We start from the raw sequence: 23,161 nt of genomic DNA, 5'->3' as shown, positions 1-23,161 counted from the left end.
ATTGAATTATATAAGCTTTATTGGATGTAATAATGTTGAAAGATTAAATATGGCTACTTCATGAAGTTTAGTTATTTTTACAATTGTATGTTATTCGAATTTTTAACACTTGCTTATCTTTTCTATGTACAGACACCTCGACTTGTATCGCCTCAGGTGACCCACACTACACCACCTTTGATAAGAAATACTATGACTTCATGGGCAACTGCACTTACTTGATGACGGAGCCATGTAACAGCACAGACGTGCCTCACTTCGCTGTCTATGTTGATAATGAGAATCGCTACAACATTCCCACGGTCAGTTATGTGAGTGCTGTCCATGTCCATGCTCTGGGAGTGAAGGTGTCCATCCTGAAAGGAGGAGATGTGCAGGTGAGGAAACTGAGAAAGAATCACTGTAGAAAACAAAGATAGTGAAAATCTGGATTCTGCAGTCATGTTGAATACTCTTGTCTAACTGTTCTCAGGTGAATGGAACCAAAGTGAACATCCCACTGAGCCCTGTTGCTGGAGTGGACATCTTCAAACAGGGGACACTCTACACAGTGTCCATGAAGTTTGGTGTGACAGTTCGCTACGATGGAAACCACTACATGGACATCAGAGTTATCAAAGAGTGAGTGCTGTGTTACAGTGATAATGATTAATTTCCTGTTATTTTCCTGTTTCCTGGGCATGCCAGCTCTACACTGGCATTTCTGAGAGAAATCAATTTGCGACCAAAACTATAATTTTTTTTCACCAAAATTTTTAAATGAATTAATTAAACAGCTGTTTTTGTGCAAAAGAAATATTGCATTTGAAGAATTTTTTATTTTGCTGATTGGCTTTACCATCATGCCCTCATAGGAATGATATAAACTGTACACCATGAGGAAAATAAAACACATTTGTCATGTTTTTCCTGATAATGTGAATATAGAACACACCTGAATTTAAATCCAAGGTTACGTTATTACTGTAATTCTTATATATAATGTGCTTGTGCAGCTACAAGGACAAGCTTTGTGGCCTGTGTGGAGACTACAATGGCAACATTAATGATGACTTCCGTACCCCCACCGGTGAACTGGTCAACAGTCCAACTGAGTTTGGCAACAGCTGGAACACAGACCCTGAGTGAGCCATTGGTTTTTTATTGTTTACATGTACAGAGGGATTGGATGTTCTTTACTCCCTCCGATGTCAGTACCTCGAGCGAGCAGTAACACTTCTTCGCATTTACATTTCAGCTGCAATAAAACCCCAGTCGACCCAAATCCAGGCTGCACAGACAAAGATCAGGACCTTTATGAGAGTCCCGCTTATTGTGGAATTATATTGGACAGCAAAGGCCCATTTGCAGTTTGTCACCCAAAAGTCAACCCTAATGTAGGTTAATTAGACCAGACCATATACAGCTGAACAGAATGATTGTTTTTGTCATATAAGAGTAACTCTGTGCTTCGTTTTAATTGCGTGTTTTTGTGTAGAGCTTCTTCCAAAACTGTGTGTTTGACCTGTGTGCATTGGGTGGCCCTAACTCTGCATTGTGTGAAGCCATGGAAGCTTACGTAAATGAGTGTCAAGACCGTGGTGTCAGCATCGGACCATGGAGGAACAGTACCTTCTGCCGTGAGTGTCAAATAAATACTCCCTTAAAATCTTTTTAAATAGAAGTGTAGGCCTGTAGCATATACTGTAACATGATTTTATTTCAAAGCCAGATGGAATACTAGAGTAACATTTTGTGTTTTTCTTTAGCTCTTATATGCCCACCCAACAGCCACTACAACCCCTGCGTGTCTCCATGCCAGCCCTCCTGTAGCCCTCCTCTACCCAGCCAGTGCACTGGACCCTGTTCTGAGGGGTGTGAGTGTGACCCTGGATACGTACTCAGTGGTGGCAAGTGTGTGAAGGAAAACACATGTGGCTGCATGCATAACGGACAATATTACCAGGTGAGTGAGTCAGAATTTCTTTGCCAAGCCAGCCAATGAGTTCACTGTACGAGTTCTCTGAACTGTTGTGCCTTCTGTCCCTGTATGTTAGCCGGGAGACAAGTTCTACACTAAGGACTGTGAGCTGCTGTGCAAATGTGACCCTCCATTCGTCACCTGCAGTGCTGCTGAATGCCCTCCCATGCAGCAGTGTGGTGTGCAGGGAGGAGAAATAGGATGCTACCCAGTTGGTTAGTACTTCTTTACAGCATTTTTTTAAATATCATTTTTGTCAGTATATTGCCTAGGACAATGATGTTCTTTTATAAACTTTGTTTTAAGTGCTTGTGTCAAGCCATCTATGCTTTATTCCCAACTAGACTCACAGGACTGTATCATATCTGGTGACCCCCATTACAACACCTTTGATGGTAAATTCTACACCTTCATGGGCACCTGCACCTACACCCTGGCCCACACCTGCAGAAACAACACTGGTGAGTTGTTTTATTCCTAGCCATCTGAAAGGCAGACTTTGTAACCATTACACTAAACTTCACATTTATTTGGTCATGTTTGTATCATGTATCACTGTTTAAGCGGAAAAACACACTGCATGTGTACAAATTTATGTCTATTAATGTCAATTAGCTTTGTGCTGTTTATTCAAAATCCATTAAATCATAGAAAATGTTTGTCTTTCTTGTATTTTGAACACTTGTACAGCAAAGTAGTAACGGTCAGAGGTTATTGTAATGATGGTGTTTTACAGGCCCCTGGTTCTCTGTGGAGGGAAAAAATGAAGAGAGAGGAATCACTGGTGTATCTTATCTTAAGAAGCTGTATGTGACTGTCAACGGTATCACTGTAACGATGATGAAGAGCAGAACCACTCTGGTCAGTCTTAAAGTAGCTAATTTTTTTTTGCTTTTTTAATTTCTGCAATGTTAAAAAATGTACATATTTTATAAAGGAAATGTTTAATCCCCTCATTTTGTCCTTTACTATGTGTTTAATCCTTTAACATTTATAAAGGCAATTTATCCCTTAAATCCAGCTTTCTTTCTCTGTTTCTCTCCAAATCTTTCATACCACTGCAGGTGAATGGTCGTAAAGTAGCTCTACCCCACTCTCCCTCTCCTCTAATCTCATTAACTTCAGCTGGGCAGTATGTTATCCTCAGCACTACTTTTGGTCTGGAGGTGCGCTGGGATGGCAACCATTATGCTAAGATCACTGTGCCCAGGTATTGATTTACTGAAGAATGAAAGATAAGTGAGAAATTGCAAGAATATTGAAAAGGCAAATAATATTTGGTTGCTTCAAGCATAGATTATAATATTAATAGGAGAACAGCTATAACAGTTTTGTAAGGTACACTAAGCTCGTAATTTTTTAAAAGAGCGACAGGACAAATCAAATCATAGTAGAAAAATGTCTTAGTTGCTGATATTTCTCATGGTTTCATAATAATAGTTTCTCTCTCTCTCGCATTCTCAGTACTTACTATGATCAGATGTGTGGTTTGTGTGGAGACTACAACGGAAACCCCAACAATGATTTTACGAAGCCAGACGGTTCCCTGGCTGGCAGCTCAGATCAGTTTGGCAACAGCTGGCAAGCTGATAAAGATGAAGATGAAACGTTAGTCTATCCTGTTTCACTTTCTGTATTTAATTTCTCTGTCAGACCATTTTCTTACATAGCACAACAATGTTTTAAATGACAAACACAATGTATATTTGATCCACACTGGACCACTTTTGCACTATGATGTAAAAGACATTCATTATGTGTTTATAGATGCAAGCCTGATGTCACACCTGATCCACCGTGTGACCCAATTTTGGAGGCTGAAGTGTCTAAACCAGAGAAATGTGGAAAAATCACTAACACTGCAGGACCGTTCAGGTGAGCTAATATCACACCAGTAGATTTCAAAAGAATTGCCAATCATTTGATTAAAATAGCTGGAGACATACCATGAGACATTACCTATTGATCTGATGTTATCCAGAGCATCTGAACTTTAGTTAAACTAATCTATAAACAACACGATGCGAGTGTGTGTAATGATCCTCTAGACATGGTGGAACGACGATCCATATTCAGGTTTAATAACAACAAATAAAAACAAAAACAAACAAATCTAAAATTGACAGGCAAGAAACAAAACACGGTAAAAACAAAATCACAGGCAAAAGATCAATAACCAGGGAAATCAACAAACTAGCAACCAAAACCGAATCCCAAACCAGGAAATCAGAAAACAAAAAACATAGCGAGGCCATAAACATATACCAATAACATGAGAATATAAGGCTTGGTAAGTTGCTAAGGAACAATACTTCACGTAGAGTAAAAAAAGTTTAGGGGGGTGTTACAGGTTGGGATCTTACATAGCCCCCCTCTAGGAACACCTCTCGGTGTTATACGGTCATGGAGCTTGCCGGGGTGTAGTCTGTGGAATTTCTCGATGAGGGTCGAGTACAGGATGTCTGTAGTGTTGACCCAGGATTGTTCCTCTGGGCCATAACCCTACCAGTTGGTGGGTGCACTGTTGGCGGGAGGGTATACCAGTTTAAGGAGGGCGACATGAAATTTAAGGTAGATACGGCATGAAGCAGGTAATTGGAGGTGAAAGGTAACCGGATTGATTTGTTTTATGATAATGAAAGGGACCTATGAAACGTGGGTTGAGTTTATGTCAGGTTAGCCAAAGCTTTAGATTTTGGGTTGAGAGCCACATCCATTGTCCCACTCGATACCTGGGATGAGGGCATCTGCATCGGTTTGCTTGAGTTTGCTGTTGGCATATGGCCCCCTAGATGTGCACATGGGCACTTTCCCATAGTCCTTGGCTTCCTTGTATCCAATCATCCACGGCAGGAATGTCACAGGGTTCCCAGACCAGCGGAATAGTGGTGGTTGGTAACCCAAGACACACTGAAAGGGGGTTAAACCTGTGGAGGTGCGTGTGGGCGAGTTTTGAGTGTATTTGGCAATCTTCTGATTAAGGCATTAATAAGGATTGTAGCTGAAGGTCAAACTGACGTTAATGCCTAGTTGCTTGCAGAAGGCCCATCAAATCTGGGAGGTAAAATGTGTCCCTCTATCAGACACAATATCTTCTGGAATGCTATTTCTAAAAACCTGATGAAACATGGCCATAGCAGTCTCCATAGCTGTGGGCAGGCTTTTAAGGGGGGGATGAGGCAGAACACCTTAGATAACTGATCTACGGCTACAAGAATAGTTTTTTATCCATTGGAACAGGGGAGATCCGTGATAAAATCTACTCCCTAGTGAGACCAGGGTCGTCATGGTATGAGCAGTGGTTCCAGGAGTCCTGCTGGCTAGGATTAGTTTGGGCACAGACAGGGCAGGCTCTGACATGGTCTGCTACATCCTGAGCCAGTGAGAGCCACCAAAATCCATTTTGTATGAGAGCTGTGGTTATTCAGATGCCCGGTTGACCAGAACTGAGTGCAGTATAGACCCATTGAATTACTCATTCTCTTAGTGCCACCAGCACGTATTGCTTAGTGGTAGGACATTATGGGGGGTGGTTCCAAGTGCTGGTCTTGGTGTTTTTTCTTCTATCATGTCCCATTTGAAAGGTGCAAGCACAAGGGAGGGTAGTAAAATGGGTTCAGGGCATGAGGGCAGATGCACATGGTCATGGAGGCAAGAAAGGGTGACTATTTTACCATTCTTAGTGCCTGGTCTGTAGGTCACGGTGAAGTGGAACTTTTTGAAAAACAGGGCCCATTTAGCCTGCTGGGATATAGGCACTTGGTATTCCTTATGTATCCTAAGTTCATGTGATCAGTGATGAGCAGTAAATGATGTTGCACCCCCTCTAGCCAGTGTCACCATTCCTCTAATCCTTCTTTGATGGACAACAATTCATGATTTTCTACATCGTAGTTTACCTCTGCCAACGTCAGCTTCCATAGATAAAAGGCACAGGGGAACTATTTTCCCGGTTCTCCATGGTATTGAGACAATACTGCCCCTAGTCCTCAGGTGGAGGCATAAACCTCTACTATGAATGGGAGGTTTGGATCAGATTGTTTCTACTCCCCATTGTGAAATTACGTATCCCAGGAAAGTCACCATGTCCTTGTGAAACTCATTTTTTTGCTTTTACGTATAACTGGTGGTGCAGGAGGTGAGTTAGTACTGTGAGTATGTGAGTACATGTTGTACATGGTCCTCAAGGTTTGCTGAATAAATTAAAATATCATCGATATAGATTATGACATACTGATGAAGCAAGTCTCTGAATATTTCATTCACAAAGGCCGGGAAAATGGCAGGTGCATTGGTCAGGCCAAACAGCATTACCAAGTACTCATAGTGCCCCCTCGTGGTGTAGAAGGCCTTCTTCTATTCGCCTTCCTCTCTGACGTGGACTATAGCTTGACTTTCCAGTGGAGACATTGGGTACACTCAGCCTTTGGGTGGCATGGCATTAGGTAACAGGTCTATGATGCAGTCCCATGGGTGGTGTTGGTGTTTGTGGTGGAGGGTAGTGGTCTTTTCCTTGCTGAAAACCTCTCGAAGGTCATGATATTCTCGAGGTATCGTCAATGGTCCATAAGTTTCTGGGCTTTCCACACCAGTCATAAGGCAGGTGCGAGCGATAGGGTTGTGTAGGCAATTATTCAGGCAGTAGGGGGACCATTGGATGAGTTCCTTGTCCTTCCAGGATAGGTGGGGGTTGTAGAGACATAGCCAGGGAATGCCCAAAATAATGGTATTTGAAGGGGATGATATAATGTAGAAGGAGAGTTTCCCTGTGCGAAATAATTCTATCTGGATTTTCTCGGGGGCGGTCTGATGAGTGACGAGATGAGATGTCCATCAAGAGATGGACATCAGGAGATGAGAGCTATAAAGCAAACAAGAACACACAACAATAAACTACATCATATGTGTTTAAATGTAATATGCTATTAAGAGAGAATTGTAATATGCTATTACAATTATTGGGAATTAAGGTGCAAAAAACCTAGTGCCTATTACAATGTTAGAACCAGTAATGATAGCAGCATTATACAATGACAACAGTGACAGCACATATTCCACATAACATTGCTAAGGCACATGATAATGCTAACTGGAATTGTTCAAGATATTGAGAGATATTTTCTTATATTCTTATATAGGTTAATATATTGTTATTTTCTTTTTTGTTCTCACTCTCTCTCTCTCTCTCTCTCTCTCATTCTAATCCACTAAATCGCTCTTACATCCATAGGGATTGTATAAAGGTGGTGGACCCTCTGCCATTCTTCCAGAGCTGTGTGTTTGATATGTGCCGCTATGATGGACTGCTGCAAACTCTGTGTGACCAACTCCAGGCTTATACTGATGCCTGTCTCGGTGCCGGAGCTCCAGTGCATCAGTGGAGGGAGCCAGACTTCTGCCGTAAGTCTCACCACAGTATAGTAGTGTACACACACACACATTCAGTGACTTATTGACCAATTCTGGGTGTAAAGTATTTTAAAAATGTAAAATAATGTAAAATATAAAATATTTTAATCCGTTTCGAATTCTGAACTAGGAATATTAGTGTATTCTTACAATTTATTAAGGATATGAGATAATTATGCTAAAGACAAGGAAAACAAATATGCTGTAGTTTTCAATGTTTTCCTGCCTATTTCTCTCGTTTCTTCGCAGCTCTGGTTTGTCCCCCTAACAGCCATTACTCTACATGTGTGAGTTCATGTCCAGAGACATGTGTGGGTGTGAGCGGCCCACCTGGCTGTGGACAGAAGTGTGTTGAAGGCTGCAAGTGTGACCCTGGCTTTGTTCTGAGTGACAACAAGTGTGTACCTCTAAAAGACTGTGGCTGTGTGGACCCTGAAGGCTCCTACCACCCTGTGAGTTTCACACAACACACACACACACACTCAGATAAATTGAACTGTTTTAAGTAATCATATTATTTCAAATGGTACTCCAAGTGGCCATTTGACTCACTAGTGTCTTTGTACATTGTCTAGGTGAATGAGAGCTGGTACCTGGAAGGCTGTGAACACAAGTGTGTGTGTCTAAGTGGACGAACCATTCTATGCTACAACACCAGCTGCTTACCTTCAGAGACCTGCCAAGTGCTGGATGGATTGTACATCTGTAAACCTAATGGTAAAGGGAATTACTACAGCACGTACACTGTAAAAATAATAAAATATTTATAATATTTCTGAATATAGATGAATGTTGTACTGATACTAACTGTAATCGAACTACAGCAAAAATGTTATTTAACCGTTATGATGTTTTCCTTTCTGGCATTCTGAATCTATAGATGGACACACAACAAAACCGCCAACACCCCAGCCACCAACCCCACAGACTCCCACGCCTAAACCCACGACTCCAAAACCAACGTCTCCTACACTGCCAACAACAACACCAGGTAAAAATGTTTGTATTATCCTCTGTACAGTATATCCATCAGTACAATCCTCTTCTAACCGCTTCTCTTGTCCATCAGTAGTGAAGTGTCCTCCTGATGCTGAATACATAGAGTGTGGTCCAGCTTGCATTCCCAGCTGTCAAGAACCCTCCACCAACTGCACTGGCTCCTGTATCAGTGGCTGCTTCTGCAAACCAGGTTTTGTGTTCAAGGGAAAACGCTGTGTTCCTATTGAGACTTGTGGATGTCTGGATGAAGACAATAACTACTATGAGGTATATACAATTGACATTGGTTAATGTCAAAATTACATCTAGCAGAGAGGCAGCACTATTCATTGTGTAAGTGGGATATTTCTTTCAGCCGGGAGAGATTGTCTTTGGGAACGGCTGCTCCAAACTGTGTCGCTGTGCAGGCAATTATACCTTGAGCTGTGTGGACAACAGCTGTGACCCCACAGAAGAATGTCGGGAAGTGGGAGGAATCCATGGCTGCTATCCTAAAGGTGCTGTGTACAGCTTGCAATGATGTGATTGAATTATATAAGCTTTATTGGATGTAATAATGTTGAAAGATCAAATAAGGCTACTTCATGAAGTTTAGTTATTTTTACAATTGTATGTTATTTGGATTTTTAACACTTGCTTATCTTTTCTATGTACAGACACCTCGACTTGTATCGCCTCAGGTGACCCACACTACACCACCTTTGATAAGAAATACTATGACTTCATGGGCAACTGCACTTACTTGATGACGGAGCCATGTAACAGCACAGACGTGCCTCACTTCGCTGTCTATGTTGATAATGAGAATCGCTACAACATTCCCACGGTCAGTTATGTGAGTGCTGTCCATGTTCATGCTCTGGGAGTGAAGGTGTCCATCCTGAAAGGAGGAGATGTGCAGGTGAGGAAACTGAGAAAGAATCACTGTAGAAAACAAAGATAGTGAAAATCTGGATTCTGCAGTCATGTTGAATACTCTTGTCTAACTGTTCTCAGGTGAATGGAACCAAAGTGAACATACCACTGAGTCCTGTTGCTGGAGTGGACATCTTCAAACAGGGGACACTCTACACAGTGTCCATGAAGTTTGGTGTGACAGTTCGCTACGATGGAAACCACTACATGGACATCAAAGTTATCAAAGAGTGAGTGCTGTGTTACAGTGATAATGATTAATGTCCTGTTAATACAGTGAAAGAAAGAAATCTCTGAAAGAAATCCATTTGACTTCCATTTTTTTCACCAAATTTTTTAAATGAATGAATTAAACAGCTGTTATATGCAAAAAAAATATTGCATATGAAGGCATTCATTGACACCATGAGGAGAAACATAGAACACATTTGTCATGTTTTTCCTGATAATGTGAATATAGAACACACCTGAATTTAAATCCAAGGTTACGTTATTACTGTAATTCTTATATATAATGTGCTTGTGCAGCTACAAGGACAAGCTTTGTGGCCTGTGTGGAGACTACAATGGCAACATTAATGATGACTTCCGTACCCCCACCGGTGAACTGGTCAACAGTCCAACTGAGTTTGGCAACAGCTGGAACACAGACCCTGAGTGAGCCATTGGTTTTTTATTGTGTACATGTACAGAGGGATTGGATGTTCTTTACTCCCTCCGATGTCAGTACCTCGAGCGAGCAGTAACACTTCTTCGCATTTACATTTCAGCTGCAATAAAACCCCAGTCGACCCAAATCCAGGCTGCACAGACAAAGATCAGGACCTTTATGAGAGTCCCGCTTATTGTGGAATTATATTGGACAGCAAAGGCCCATTTGCAGTTTGTCACCCAAAAGTCAACCCTAATGTAGGTTAATTAGACCAGACCATATACAGCTGAACAGAATGATTGTTTTTGTCATATAAGAGTAACTCTGTGCTTCGTTTTAATTGCGTGTTTTTGTGTAGAGCTTCTTCCAAAACTGTGTGTTTGACCTGTGTGCATTGGGTGGCCCTAACTCCGCATTGTGTGAAGCCATTGAAGCTTACGTAAATGAGTGTCAAGACCGTGGTGTCAGCATCGGACCATGGAGGAACAGTACCTTCTGCCGTGAGTGTCAAATAAATACTCCCTTAAAATCTTTTTAAATAGAAGTGTAGGCCTGTAGCATATACTGTAACATGATTTTATTTCAAAGCCAGATGGAATACTAGAGTAACATTTTGTGTTTTTCTTTAGCTCTTATATGCCCACCCAACAGCCACTACAACCCCTGCGTGTCTCCATGCCAGCCCTCCTGTAGCCCTCCTCTACCCAGCCAGTGCACTGGACCCTGTTCTGAGGGGTGTGAGTGTGACCCTGGATACGTACTCAGTGGTGGCAAGTGTGTGAAGGAAAACACATGTGGCTGCATGCATAACGGACAATATTACCAGGTGAGTGAGTCAGAATTTCTTTGCCAAGCCAGCCAATGAGTTCACTGTACGAGTTCTCTGAACTGTTGTGCCTTCTGTCCCTGTATGTTAGCCGGGTGACAAGTTCTACACTAAGGACTGTGAGCTGCTGTGCAAATGTGACCCTCCATTTGTCACCTGCAGTGCTGCTGAATGCCCTCCCATGCAGCAGTGTGGTGTGCAGGGAGGAGAAATAGGATGCTACCCAGTTGGTTAGTACTTCTTTACAGCATTTTTTTAAATATCATTTTTGTCAGTATATTGCCTAGGACAATGATGTTCTTTTATAAACTTTGTTTTAAGTGCTTGTGTCAAGCCATCTATGCTTTATTCCCAACTAGACTCACAGGACTGTATCATATCTGGTGACCCCCATTACAACACCTTTGATGGTAAATTCTACACCTTCATGGGCACCTGCACCTACACCCTGGCCCGCACCTGCAGAAACAACACTGGTGAGTTGTTTTATTCCTAGCCATCTGAAAGGCAGACTTTGTAACCATTACACTAAATTTCACATTTATTTGGTCATGTTTATCATGTGTCACTGTTTGAGCAGAAACACACTCCATGTGTACAAATTTATGTTCCTTAATCTTAGTTAGCTTTGTGCAGTTTATTCAAAATCCATTAAATCATAGAAAATGTTTTTCTTTCTTGTATTTTGAACACTTGTACAGCAAAGTAGTAACGGTCAGAGGTTATTGTAATGATGGTGTTTTACAGGCCCCTGGTTCTCTGTGGAGGGAAAAAATGAAGAGAGAGGAATCACTGGTGTATCTTATCTTAAGAAGCTGTATGTGACTGTCAACGGTATCACTGTAACGATGATGAAGAGCAGAACCACTCTGGTCAGTCTTAAAGTAGCTAATTTTTTTTTGCTTTATTAATTCCTGCAATGTTAAAAAATGTGTATACTTTATAAAGGACATTTTTAATCCTCTCATCTTGTCCTTTACAACATGTTTTGCTTCCGTTGTGTTTAATCCTTTTACATTCATAAAGGAAATTTATCCCTTAAATCCAGCTTTCTTTCTCTGTTTCTCTTCTAATCTTTCATACCACTGCAGGTGAACGGTCGTAAAGTAGCTCTACCCCACTCTCCCTCTCTTCTAATCTCATTAACTTCAGCTGGGCAGTATGTTATCCTCAGCACTACTTTTGGTCTGGAGGTGCGCTGGGATGGCAACCATTATGCTAAGATCACTGTGCCCAGGTATTGCTTTACTGATGAGATTTCGAGTCTTGAGTACAAACAGAGTTTAGTTTTAAGTTTCAAATATTTTACCTTAAAGATTGAAAGATAAGTGAGAAATTGTAAGAATATTGAAAACATAAATAATATTTGGTTGCTTCAAGCATAGATTGCAACATTAATAGAAAAAAAGCAACAACAGTTTTGTAAGGTACACTAAGCTAGTAATATTTGAAAAGAGTGACAGGACAAATCAAATCATAGTAGAAAAATGTCTTAGTTGCTGATATTTCTCATGGTTTCCTAATACCATTCTCTCTCTCTCTCGCTCTCTCTCAGTACTTACTATGATCAGATGTGTGGTTTGTGTGGAGACTACAACGGAAACCCCAACAACGATTTTACGAAGCCAGACGGTTCCCTGGCTGGCAGCTCAGATCAGTTTGGCAACAGCTGGCAAACCGATAAAGATGAAGATGAAACGTTAGTCTATCCTGTTTCACTTTCTGTGTTTAATTCCTGTCACACCTTTTTCTTACATAGCACAACAATGTTTTAAATGACAAACACAATGTATATTTGATCCTCACTGTAGAACTTTTGCACTATGATGTAAAAGGTGTTCATGATGTGTTTGTAGGTGCAAGCCTGATGTCACACCTGATCCACCGTGTGACCCAAGTTTGGAGGCTGAAGTGTCTAAACCAGAGAAATGTGGAAAAATCACTGACACTGCAGGACCGTTCAGGTGAGCTAATATCACACCAGTAGATTTCTAAAGAATTGACAATTATTTGATTAAAATCCCTGGAGACACAACATGAAGAATTTCCTACTGTTCTACTGTTATTCTAAACACCTGAAGTTCACTTAAACAAATTAATAAGCAACAGGATACAAGTGTGTACACTAGAAATAACACACTTACAAAATAACTGGGAAAAAACAAATAAAACATCAAGACATGAGAGCTATAAAGCAAAAAAGAACACAATAAACCACATCATAAGTGTTTAAATGCAATATACTAATGTGAGATAATTGTGTGATACAAATATAGACAGGGGGTGCATATAAGTTATAACTTATTATGTTCCTTTTGTTGTTTATTCTCTCCTCCCTCTTACAACCATAGGGATTGTATAAAGGTGGTGGACCCTCTGCCGTTCTTCCAGAGCTGTGTGTTTGATATGTGCCGCTATGATGGACTGCTGCAAACTCTGTGTGACCAACTCCAGGCTTATACTGATGCCTGTCTTGGTGCCGGAGCTCCAGTGCATCAGTGGAGGGAGCCAGACTTCTGCCGTGAGTCTCACCATATAGTAGTGTAGACACACACACACATTCGATGACCAGTTCAGGGACTTATTGACCAATTTTGGGTGTAAAATATTATAAACCATTTCCACTTTGTTTTTTTGTGAACTAAGAATATTAGTATATTCTTACAGTTTATTAAGCATGTAAGATAATTATGCTAAAGACAAGGAAAACAAATATGCTGTAGTTTTCAATGTTTTCCTTCCTCTTTCTCCCTTTTCTTCGCAGCTCTGGTTTGTCCCCCTAACAGCCACTACTCTACGTGTGTGAGTTCATGTCCAGAGACATGTGTGGGTGTGAGCGGCCCACCTGGCTGTGGACAGAAGTGTGTTGAAGGCTGCAAGTGTGACCCTGGCTTTGTTCTGAGTGACAACAAGTGTGTACCTCTAAAAGACTGTGGCTGTGTGGACCCTGAAGGCTCCTACCACCCTGTGAGTTTCACACAACACACACACACACACTCACAGATAAATTGAACTGTTGTAAGTAATCATATTATGTCAAATGGTACTCCAACTGGCCATTTGACTCACTAGTGTCTTTGTACATTGTCTAGGTGAATGAGAGCTGGTACCTGGAAGGCTGTGAACACAAGTGTGTGTGTCTAAGTGGACGAACCATTCTATGCTACAACACCAGTTGTTTACCTACAGAGACCTGCCAACTGCTGGATGGAGTGTACATCTGTAAACCTAATGGTAAAGGAAATTACTACAGCACGTACACTGTAAAAATAATAAAATGTTCATGTATCTGAATATAGATGAATGTTGTACTAATGTAATTTTACACAGTACAAATGTTTTTTAACCTCTATGACGTTTTACTTTCTGGCATTTTGGATCTATAGATGGACACACAACAAAACCGCCAACACCCCAGCCGCCAACCCCACAGACTCCCACGCCTAAACCCACGACTCCAAAACCAACGTCTCCTACACTGCCAACAACAACACCAGGTAAAAATGTTTGTATTATCCTCTGTACAGTATATCCATCAGTACAATCCTGTTCTAACCGCTTCTCTTGTCCATCAGTAGTGAAGTGTCCTCCTGATGCTGAATACATAGAGTGTGGTCCAGCTTGCATTCCCAGCTGTCAAGAACCCTCCACCAACTGCACTGGCTCCTGTATCAGTGGCTGCTTCTGCAAACCAGGTTTTGTGTTCAAGGGAAAACGCTGTGTTCCTATTGAGACTTGTGGATGTCTGGATGAAGACAATAACTACTATGAGGTATATACAATTGACATTGGTTAATGTCAAAATTACATCTAGCAGAGAGGCAGCACTATTCATTGTGTAAGTGGGATATTTCTTTCAGCCGGGAGAGATTGTCTTTGGGAACGGCTGCTCCAAACTGTGTCGCTGTGCAGGCAATTATACCTTGAGCTGTGTGGACAACAGCTGTGACCCCACAGAAGAATGTCGGGAAGTGGGAGGAATCCATGGCTGCTATCCTAAAGGTGCTGTGTACAGCTTGCAATGATGTGATTGAATTATATAAGCTTTATTGGATGTAATAATGTTGAAAGATCAAATAAGGCTACTTCATGAAGTTTAGTTATTTTTACAATTGTATGTTATTTGGATTTTTAACACTTGCTTATCTTTTCTATGTACAGACACCTCGACTTGTATCGCCTCAGGTGACCCACACTACACCACCTTTGATAAGAAATACTATGACTTCATGGGCAACTGCACTTACTTGATGACGGAGCCATGTAACAGCACAGACGTGCCTCACTTCGCTGTCTATGTTGATAATGAGAATCGCTACAACATTCCCACGGTCAGTTATGTGAGTGCTGTCCATGTTCATGCTCTGGGAGTGAAGGTGTCCATCCTGAAAGGAGGAGATGTGCAGGTGAGGAAACTGAGAAAGAATCACTGTAGAAAACAAAGATAGTGAAAATCTGGATTCTGCAGTCATGTTGAATACTCTTGTCTAACTGTTCTCAGGTGAATGGAACCAAAGTGAACATACCACTGAGTCCTGTTGCTGGAGTGGACATCTTCAAACAGGGGACACTCTACACAGTGTCCATGAAGTTTGGTGTGACAGTTCGCTACGATGGAAACCACTACATGGACATCAAAGTTATCAAAGAGTGAGTGCTGTGTTACAGTGATAATGATTAATGTCCTGTTAATACAGTGAAAGAAAGAAATCTCTGAAAGAAATCCATTTGACTTCCATTTTTTTCACCAAATTTTTTAAATGAATGAATTAAACAGCTGTTATATGCAAAAAAAATATTGCATATGAAGGCATTCACTGACACCATGAGGAGAAACATAGAACACATTTGTCATGTTTTTCCTGATAATGTGAATATAGAACACACCTGAATTTAAATCCAAGGTTACGTTATTACTGTAATTCTTATATATAATGTGCTTGTGCAGCTACAAGGACAAGCTTTGTGGCCTGTGTGGAGACTACAATGGCAACATTAATGATGACTTCCGTACCCCCACCGGTGAACTGGTCAACAGTCCAACTGAGTTTGGCAACAGCTGGAACACAGACCCTGAGTGAGCCATTGGTTTTTTATTGTGTACATGTACAGAGGGATTGGATGTTCTTTACTCCCTCCGATGTCAGTACCTCGAGCGAGCAGTAACACTTCTTCGCATTTACATTTCAGCTGCAATAAAACCCCAGTCGACCCAAATCCAGGCTGCACAGACAAAGATCAGGACCTTTATGAGAGTCCCGCTTATTGTGGAATTATATTGGACAGCAAAGGCCCATTTGCAGTTTGTCACCCAAAAGTCAACCCTAATGTAGGTTAATTAGACCAGACCATATACAGCTGAACAGAATGATTGTTTTTGTCATATAAGAGTAACTCTGTGCTTCGTTTTAATTGCGTGTTTTTGTGTAGAGCTTCTTCCAAAACTGTGTGTTTGACCTGTGTGCATTGGGTGGCCCTAACTCCGCATTGTGTGAAGCCATTGAAGCTTACGTAAATGAGTGTCAAGACCGTGGTGTCAGCATCGGACCATGGAGGAACAGTACCTTCTGCCGTGAGTGTCAAATAAATACTCCCTTAAAATCTTTTTAAATAGAAGTGTAGGCCTGTAGCATATACTGTAACATGATTTTATTTCAAAGCCAGATGGAATACTAGAGTAACATTTTGTGTTTTTCTTTAGCTCTTATATGCCCACCCAACAGCCACTACAACCCCTGCGTGTCTCCATGCCAGCCCTCCTGTAGCCCTCCTCTACCCAGCCAGTGCACTGGACCCTGTTCTGAGGGGTGTGAGTGTGACCCTGGATACGTACTCAGTGGTGGCAAGTGTGTGAAGGAAAACACATGTGGCTGCATGCATAACGGACAATATTACCAGGTGAGTGAGTCAGAATTTCTTTGCCAAGCCAGCCAATGAGTTCACTGTACGAGTTCTCTGAACTGTTGTGCCTTCTGTCCCTGTATGTTAGCCGGGTGACAAGTTCTACACTAAGGACTGTGAGCTGCTGTGCAAATGTGACCCTCCATTCGTCACCTGCAGTGCTGCTGAATGCCCTCCCATGCAGCAGTGTGGTGTGCAGGGAGGAGAAATAGGATGCTACCCAGTTGGTTAGTACTTCTTTACAGCATTTTTTTAAATATCATTTTTGTCAGTATATTGCCTAGGACAATGATGTTCTTTTATAAACTTTGTTTTAAGTGCTTGTGTCAAGCCATCTATGCTTTATTCCCAACTAGACTCACAGGACTGTATCATATCTGGTGACCCCCATTACAACACCTTTGATGGTAAATTCTACACCTTCATGGGCACCTGCACCTACACCCTGGCCCGCACCTGCAGAAACAACACTGGTGAGTTGTTTTATTCCTAGCCATCTGAAAGGCAGACTTTGTAACCATTACACTAAATTTCACATTTATTTGGTCATGTTTTTTATCATGTGTCACTGTTTGAGCAGAAACACACTCCATGTGTACAAATTTATGTTCCTTAATCTTAGTTAGCTTTGTGCAGTTTATTCAAAATCCATTAAATCATAGAAAATGTTTTTCTTTCTTGTATTTTGAACACTTGTACAGCAAAGTAGTAACGGTCAGAGGTTATTGTAATGATGGTGTTTTACAGGCCCCTGGTTCTCTGTGGAGGGAAAAAATGAAGAGAGAGGAATCACTGGTGTATCTTATCTTAAGAAGCTGTATGTGACTGTCAACGGTATCACTGTAACGATGATGAAGAGCAGAACCACTCTGGTCAGTCTTAAAGTAGCTAATTTTTTTTTTGCTTTATTAATTCCTGCAATGTTAAAAAATGTGTATACTTTATAAAGGACATTTTTAATCCTCTCATCTTGTCCTTTACAACATGTTTTGCTTCCGTTGTGTTTAATCCTTTTACATTCATAAAGGAAATTTATCCCTTAAATCCAGCTTTCTTTCTCTGTTTCTCTTCTAATCTTTCATACCACTGCAGGTGAACGGTCGTAAAGTAGCTCTACCCCACTCTCCCTCTCTTCTAATCTCATTAACTTCAGCTGGGCAGTATGTTATCCTCAGCACTACTTTTGGTCTGGAGGTGCGCTGGGATGGCAACCATTATGCTAAGATCACTGTGCCCAGGTATTGCTTTACTGATGAGATTTCGAGTCTTGAGTACAAACAGAGTTTAGTTTTAAGTTTCAAATATTTTACCTTAAAGATTGAAAGATAAGTGAGAAATTGTAAGAATATTGAAAACATAAATAATATTTGGTTGCTTCAAGCATAGATTGCAACATTAATAGAAAAAAAGCAACAACAGTTTTGTAAGGTACACTAAGCTAGTAATATTTGAAAAGAGTGACAGGACAAATCAAATCATAGTAGAAAAATGTCTTAGTTGCTGATATTTCTCATGGTTTCCTAATACCATTCTCTCTCTCTCTCGCTCTCTCTCAGTACTTACTATGATCAGATGTGTGGTTTGTGTGGAGACTACAACGGAAACCCCAACAACGATTTTACGAAGCCAGACGGTTCCCTGGCTGGCAGCTCAGATCAGTTTGGCAACAGCTGGCAAACCGATAAAGATGAAGATGAAACGTTAGTCTATCCTGTTTCACTTTCTGTGTTTAATTCCTGTCACACCTTTTTCTTACATAGCACAACAATGTTTTAAATGACAAACACAATGTATATTTGATCCTCACTGTAGAACTTTTGCACTATGATGTAAAAGGTGTTCATGATGTGTTTGTAGGTGCAAGCCTGATGTCACACCTGATCCACCGTGTGACCCAAGTTTGGAGGCTGAAGTGTCTAAACCAGAGAAATGTGGAAAAATCACTGACACTGCAGGACCGTTCAGGTGAGCTAATATCACACCAGTAGATTTCTAAAGAATTGACAATTATTTGATTAAAATCCCTGGAGACACAACATGAAGAATTTCCTACTGTTCTACTGTTATTCTAAACACCTGAAGTTCACTTAAACAAATTAATAAGCAACAGGATACAAGTGTGTACACTAGAAATAACACACTTACAAAATAACTGGGAAAAAACAAATAAAACATCAAGACATGAGAGCTATAAAGCAAAAAAGAACACAATAAACCACATCATAAGTGTTTAAATGCAATATACTAATGTGAGATAATTGTGTGATACAAATATAGACAGGGGGTGCATATAAGTTATAACTTATTATGTTCCTTTTGTTGTTTATTCTCTCCTCCCTCTTACAACCATAGGGATTGTATAAAGGTGGTGGACCCTCTGCCGTTCTTCCAGAGCTGTGTGTTTGATATGTGCCGCTATGATGGACTGCTGCAAACTCTGTGTGACCAACTCCAGGCTTATACTGATGCCTGTCTTGGTGCCGGAGCTCCAGTGCATCAGTGGAGGGAGCCAGACTTCTGCCGTGAGTCTCACCATATAGTAGTGTAGACACACACACACATTCGATGACCAGTTCAGGGACTTATTGACCAATTTTGGGTGTAAAATATTATAAACCATTTCCACTTTGTTTTTTTGTGAACTAAGAATATTAGTATATTCTTACAGTTTATTAAGCATGTAAGATAATTATGCTAAAGACAAGGAAAACAAATATGCTGTAGTTTTCAATGTTTTCCTTCCTCTTTCTCCCTTTTCTTCGCAGCTCTGGTTTGTCCCCCTAACAGCCACTACTCTACGTGTGTGAGTTCATGTCCAGAGACATGTGTGGGTGTGAGCGGCCCACCTGGCTGTGGACAGAAGTGTGTTGAAGGCTGCAAGTGTGACCCTGGCTTTGTTCTGAGTGACAACAAGTGTGTACCTCTAAAAGACTGTGGCTGTGTGGACCCTGAAGGCTCCTACCACCCTGTGAGTTTCACACAACACACACACACACACTCACAGATAAATTGAACTGTTGTAAGTAATCATATTATGTCAAATGGTACTCCAACTGGCCATTTGACTCACTAGTGTCTTTGTACATTGTCTAGGTGAATGAGAGCTGGTACCTGGAAGGCTGTGAACACAAGTGTGTGTGTCTAAGTGGACGAACCATTCTATGCTACAACACCAGTTGTTTACCTACAGAGACCTGCCAACTGCTGGATGGAGTGTACATCTGTAAACCTAATGGTAAAGGAAATTACTACAGCACGTACACTGTAAAAATAATAAAATGTTCATGTATCTGAATATAGATGAATGTTGTACTAATGTAATTTTACACAGTACAAATGTTTTTTAACCTCTATGACGTTTTACTTTCTGGCATTTTGGATCTATAGATGGACACACAACAAAACCGCCAACACCCCAGCCGCCAACCCCACAGACTCCCACGCCTAAACCCACGACTCCAAAACCAACGTCTCCTACACTGCCAACAACAACACCAGGTAAAAATGTTTGTATTATCCTCTGTACAGTATATCCATCAGTACAATCCTGTTCTAACCGCTTCTCTTGTCCATCAGTAGTGAAGTGTCCTCCTGATGCTGAATACATAGAGTGTGGTCCAGCTTGCATTCCCAGCTGTCAAGAACCCTCCACCAACTGCACTGGCTCCTGTATCAGTGGCTGCTTCTGCAAACCAGGTTTTGTGTTCAAGGGAAAACGCTGTGTTCCTATTGAGACTTGTGGATGTCTGGATGAAGACAATAACTACTATGAGGTATATACAATTGACATTGGTTAATGTCAAAATTACATCTAGCAGAGAGGCAGCACTATTCATTGTGTAAGTGGGATATTTCTTTCAGCCGGGAGAGATTGTCTTTGGGAACGGCTGCTCCAAACTGTGTCGCTGTGCAGGCAATTATACCTTGAGCTGTGTGGACAACAGCTGTGACCCCACAGAAGAATGTCGGGAAGTGGGAGGAATCCATGGCTGCTATCCTAAAGGTGCTGTGTACAGCTTGCAATGATGTGATTGAATTATATAAGCTTTATTGGATGTAATAATGTTGAAAGATCAAATAAGGCTACTTCATGAAGTTTAGTTATTTTTACAATTGTATGTTATTTGGATTTTTAACACTTGCTTATCTTTTCTATGTACAGACACCTCGACTTGTATCGCCTCAGGTGACCCACACTACACCACCTTTGATAAGAAATACTATGACTTCATGGGCAACTGCACTTACTTGATGACGGAGCCATGTAACAGCACAGACGTGCCTCACTTCGCTGTCTATGTTGATAATGAGAATCGCTACAACATTCCCACGGTCAGTTATGTGAGTGCTGTCCATGTTCATGCTCTGGGAGTGAAGGTGTCCATCCTGAAAGGAGGAGATGTGCAGGTGAGGAAACTGAGAAAGAATCACTGTAGAAAACAAAGATAGTGAAAATCTGGATTCTGCAGTCATGTTGAATACTCTTGTCTAACTGTTCTCAGGTGAATGGAACCAAAGTGAACATACCACTGAGCCCTGTTGCTGGAGTGGACATCTTCAAACAGGGGACACTCTACACAGTGTCCATGAAGTTTGGTGTGACAGTTCGCTACGATGGAAACCACTACATGGACATCAAAGTTATCAAAGAGTGAGTGCTGTGTTACAGTGATAATGATTAATGTCCTGTTAATACAGTGAAAGAAAGAAATCTCTGAAAGAAATCCATTTGACTTCCATTTTTTTCACCAAATTTTTTAAATGAATGAATTAAACAGCTGTTATATGCAAAAAAAATATTGCATATGAAGGCATTCATTGACACCATGAGGAGAAACATAGAACACATTTGTCATGTTTTTCCTGATAATGTGAATATAGAACACACCTGAATTTAAATCCAAGGTTACGTTATTACTGTAATTCTTATATATAATGTGCTTGTGCAGCTACAAGGACAAGCTTTGTGGCCTGTGTGGAGACTACAATGGCAACATTAATGATGACTTCCGTACCCCCACCGGTGAACTGGTCAACAGTCCAACTGAGTTTGGCAACAGCTGGAACACAGACCCTGAGTGAGCCATTGGTTTTTTATTGTGTACATGTACAGAGGGATTGGATGTTCTTTACTCCCTCCGATGTCAGTACCTCGAGCGAGCAGTAACACTTCTTCGCATTTACATTTCAGCTGCAATAAAACCCCAGTCGACCCAAATCCAGGCTGCACAGACAAAGATCAGGACCTTTATGAGAGTCCCGCTTATTGTGGAATTATATTGGACAGCAAAGGCCCATTTGCAGTTTGTCACCCAAAAGTCAACCCTAATGTAGGTTAATTAGACCAGACCATATACAGCTGAACAGAATGATTGTTTTTGTCATATAAGAGTAACTCTGTGCTTCGTTTTAATTGCGTGTTTTTGTGTAGAGCTTCTTCCAAAACTGTGTGTTTGACCTGTGTGCATTGGGTGGCCCTAACTCCGCATTGTGTGAAGCCATGGAAGCTTACGTAAATGAGTGTCAAGACCGTGGTGTCAGCATCGGACCATGGAGGAACAGTACCTTCTGCCGTGAGTGTCAAATAAATACTCCCTTAAAATCTTTTTAAATAGAAGTGTAGGCCTGTAGCATATACTGTAACATGATTTTATTTCAAAGCCAGATGGAATACTAGAGTAACATTTTGTGTTTTTCTTTAGCTCTTATATGCCCACCCAACAGCCACTACAACCCCTGCGTGTCTCCATGCCAGCCCTCCTGTAGCCCTCCTCTACCCAGCCAGTGCACTGGACCCTGTTCTGAGGGGTGTGAGTGTGACCCTGGATACGTACTCAGTGGTGGCAAGTGTGTGAAGGAAAACACATGTGGCTGCATGCATAACGGACAATATTACCAGGTGAGTGAGTCAGAATTTCTTTGCCAAGCCAGCCAATGAGTTCACTGTACGAGTTCTCTGAACTGTTGTGCCTTCTGTCCCTGTATGTTAGCCGGGTGACAAGTTCTACACTAAGGACTGTGAGCTGCTGTGCAAATGTGACCCTCCATTCGTCACCTGCAGTGCTGCTGAATGCCCTCCCATGCAGCAGTGTGGTGTGCAGGGAGGAGAAATAGGATGCTACCCAGTTGGTTAGTACTTCTTTACAGCATTTTTTTAAATATCATTTTTGTCAGTATATTGCCTAGGACAATGATGTTCTTTTATAAACTTTGTTTTAAGTGCTTGTGTCAAGCCATCTATGCTTTATTCCCAACTAGACTCACAGGACTGTATCATATCTGGTGACCCCCATTACAACACCTTTGATGGTAAATTCTACACCTTCATGGGCACCTGCACCTACACCCTGGCCCGCACCTGCAGAAACAACACTGGTGAGTTGTTTTATTCCTAGCCATCTGACTTTGCAACCATTACACAAAACTTCACATTTATTTGGTCATGTTTTTTATCATGTGTCACTGTTTGAGCAGAAACACACTCCATGTGTACAAATTT

The 23,161-nt window shown here is 41.2% G+C and overlaps 1 protein-coding gene across 4 annotated transcripts in view; it reads left to right on the top strand.

The window, feature by feature from the left end:
- Positions 1-23,161, top strand: part of zanl (zonadhesin, like) — a 40,390-nt gene that overhangs the window by 6,371 nt on the left and 10,858 nt on the right. The window contains exons 13-74 of one of the 4 annotated variants that reach the window (XM_058396091.1): positions 133-377; positions 473-621; positions 996-1,124; positions 1,238-1,376; positions 1,478-1,619; positions 1,749-1,945; positions 2,037-2,175; positions 2,305-2,421; positions 2,697-2,821; positions 3,025-3,170; positions 3,425-3,568; positions 3,728-3,835; positions 7,191-7,360; positions 7,619-7,821; positions 7,945-8,086; positions 8,250-8,360; positions 8,442-8,635; positions 8,724-8,865; positions 9,025-9,269; positions 9,365-9,513; positions 9,812-9,940; positions 10,054-10,192; positions 10,294-10,435; positions 10,565-10,761; positions 10,853-10,991; positions 11,121-11,237; positions 11,509-11,633; positions 11,853-11,998; positions 12,317-12,460; positions 12,618-12,725; positions 13,113-13,282; positions 13,526-13,728; positions 13,854-13,995; positions 14,148-14,258; positions 14,337-14,533; positions 14,622-14,763; positions 14,923-15,167; positions 15,263-15,411; positions 15,710-15,838; positions 15,952-16,090; positions 16,192-16,333; positions 16,463-16,659; positions 16,751-16,889; positions 17,019-17,135; positions 17,410-17,534; positions 17,755-17,900; positions 18,219-18,362; positions 18,520-18,627; positions 19,015-19,184; positions 19,428-19,630; positions 19,756-19,897; positions 20,050-20,160; positions 20,239-20,435; positions 20,524-20,665; positions 20,825-21,069; positions 21,165-21,313; positions 21,612-21,740; positions 21,854-21,992; positions 22,094-22,235; positions 22,365-22,561; positions 22,653-22,791; positions 22,921-23,037. In XM_058396091.1, coding sequence (XP_058252074.1) covers positions 133-377; positions 473-621; positions 996-1,124; positions 1,238-1,376; positions 1,478-1,619; positions 1,749-1,945; positions 2,037-2,175; positions 2,305-2,421; positions 2,697-2,821; positions 3,025-3,170; positions 3,425-3,568; positions 3,728-3,835; positions 7,191-7,360; positions 7,619-7,821; positions 7,945-8,086; positions 8,250-8,360; positions 8,442-8,635; positions 8,724-8,865; positions 9,025-9,269; positions 9,365-9,513; positions 9,812-9,940; positions 10,054-10,192; positions 10,294-10,435; positions 10,565-10,761; positions 10,853-10,991; positions 11,121-11,237; positions 11,509-11,633; positions 11,853-11,998; positions 12,317-12,460; positions 12,618-12,725; positions 13,113-13,282; positions 13,526-13,728; positions 13,854-13,995; positions 14,148-14,258; positions 14,337-14,533; positions 14,622-14,763; positions 14,923-15,167; positions 15,263-15,411; positions 15,710-15,838; positions 15,952-16,090; positions 16,192-16,333; positions 16,463-16,659; positions 16,751-16,889; positions 17,019-17,135; positions 17,410-17,534; positions 17,755-17,900; positions 18,219-18,362; positions 18,520-18,627; positions 19,015-19,184; positions 19,428-19,630; positions 19,756-19,897; positions 20,050-20,160; positions 20,239-20,435; positions 20,524-20,665; positions 20,825-21,069; positions 21,165-21,313; positions 21,612-21,740; positions 21,854-21,992; positions 22,094-22,235; positions 22,365-22,561; positions 22,653-22,791; positions 22,921-23,037 — 9,489 coding nt within the window. Of the gene's footprint in view, positions 1-132; positions 378-472; positions 622-995; positions 1,125-1,237; positions 1,377-1,477; positions 1,620-1,748; positions 1,946-2,036; positions 2,176-2,304; positions 2,422-2,696; positions 2,822-3,024; positions 3,171-3,424; positions 3,569-3,727; positions 3,836-7,190; positions 7,361-7,618; positions 7,822-7,944; positions 8,087-8,249; positions 8,361-8,438; positions 8,636-8,723; positions 8,866-9,024; positions 9,270-9,364; positions 9,514-9,811; positions 9,941-10,053; positions 10,193-10,293; positions 10,436-10,564; positions 10,762-10,852; positions 10,992-11,120; positions 11,238-11,508; positions 11,634-11,852; positions 11,999-12,316; positions 12,461-12,617; positions 12,726-13,112; positions 13,283-13,525; positions 13,729-13,853; positions 13,996-14,147; positions 14,259-14,336; positions 14,534-14,621; positions 14,764-14,922; positions 15,168-15,262; positions 15,412-15,709; positions 15,839-15,951; positions 16,091-16,191; positions 16,334-16,462; positions 16,660-16,750; positions 16,890-17,018; positions 17,136-17,409; positions 17,535-17,754; positions 17,901-18,218; positions 18,363-18,519; positions 18,628-19,014; positions 19,185-19,427; positions 19,631-19,755; positions 19,898-20,049; positions 20,161-20,238; positions 20,436-20,523; positions 20,666-20,824; positions 21,070-21,164; positions 21,314-21,611; positions 21,741-21,853; positions 21,993-22,093; positions 22,236-22,364; positions 22,562-22,652; positions 22,792-22,920; positions 23,038-23,161 lie in introns of all 4 variants that reach the window. The other 3 variants (XM_058396092.1, XM_058396093.1, XM_058396090.1) reach the window with 3 other exon arrangements.

This window comes from Hemibagrus wyckioides, linkage group LG07 (assembly GCF_019097595.1).
Source record: "Hemibagrus wyckioides isolate EC202008001 linkage group LG07, SWU_Hwy_1.0, whole genome shotgun sequence".
NCBI classification, from domain to species: Eukaryota; Metazoa; Chordata; class Actinopteri; order Siluriformes; family Bagridae; genus Hemibagrus; species Hemibagrus wyckioides.
Note: the sequence above shows the minus strand (reverse complement) of the source record. Positions and strands in the feature narration are given on the sequence as shown.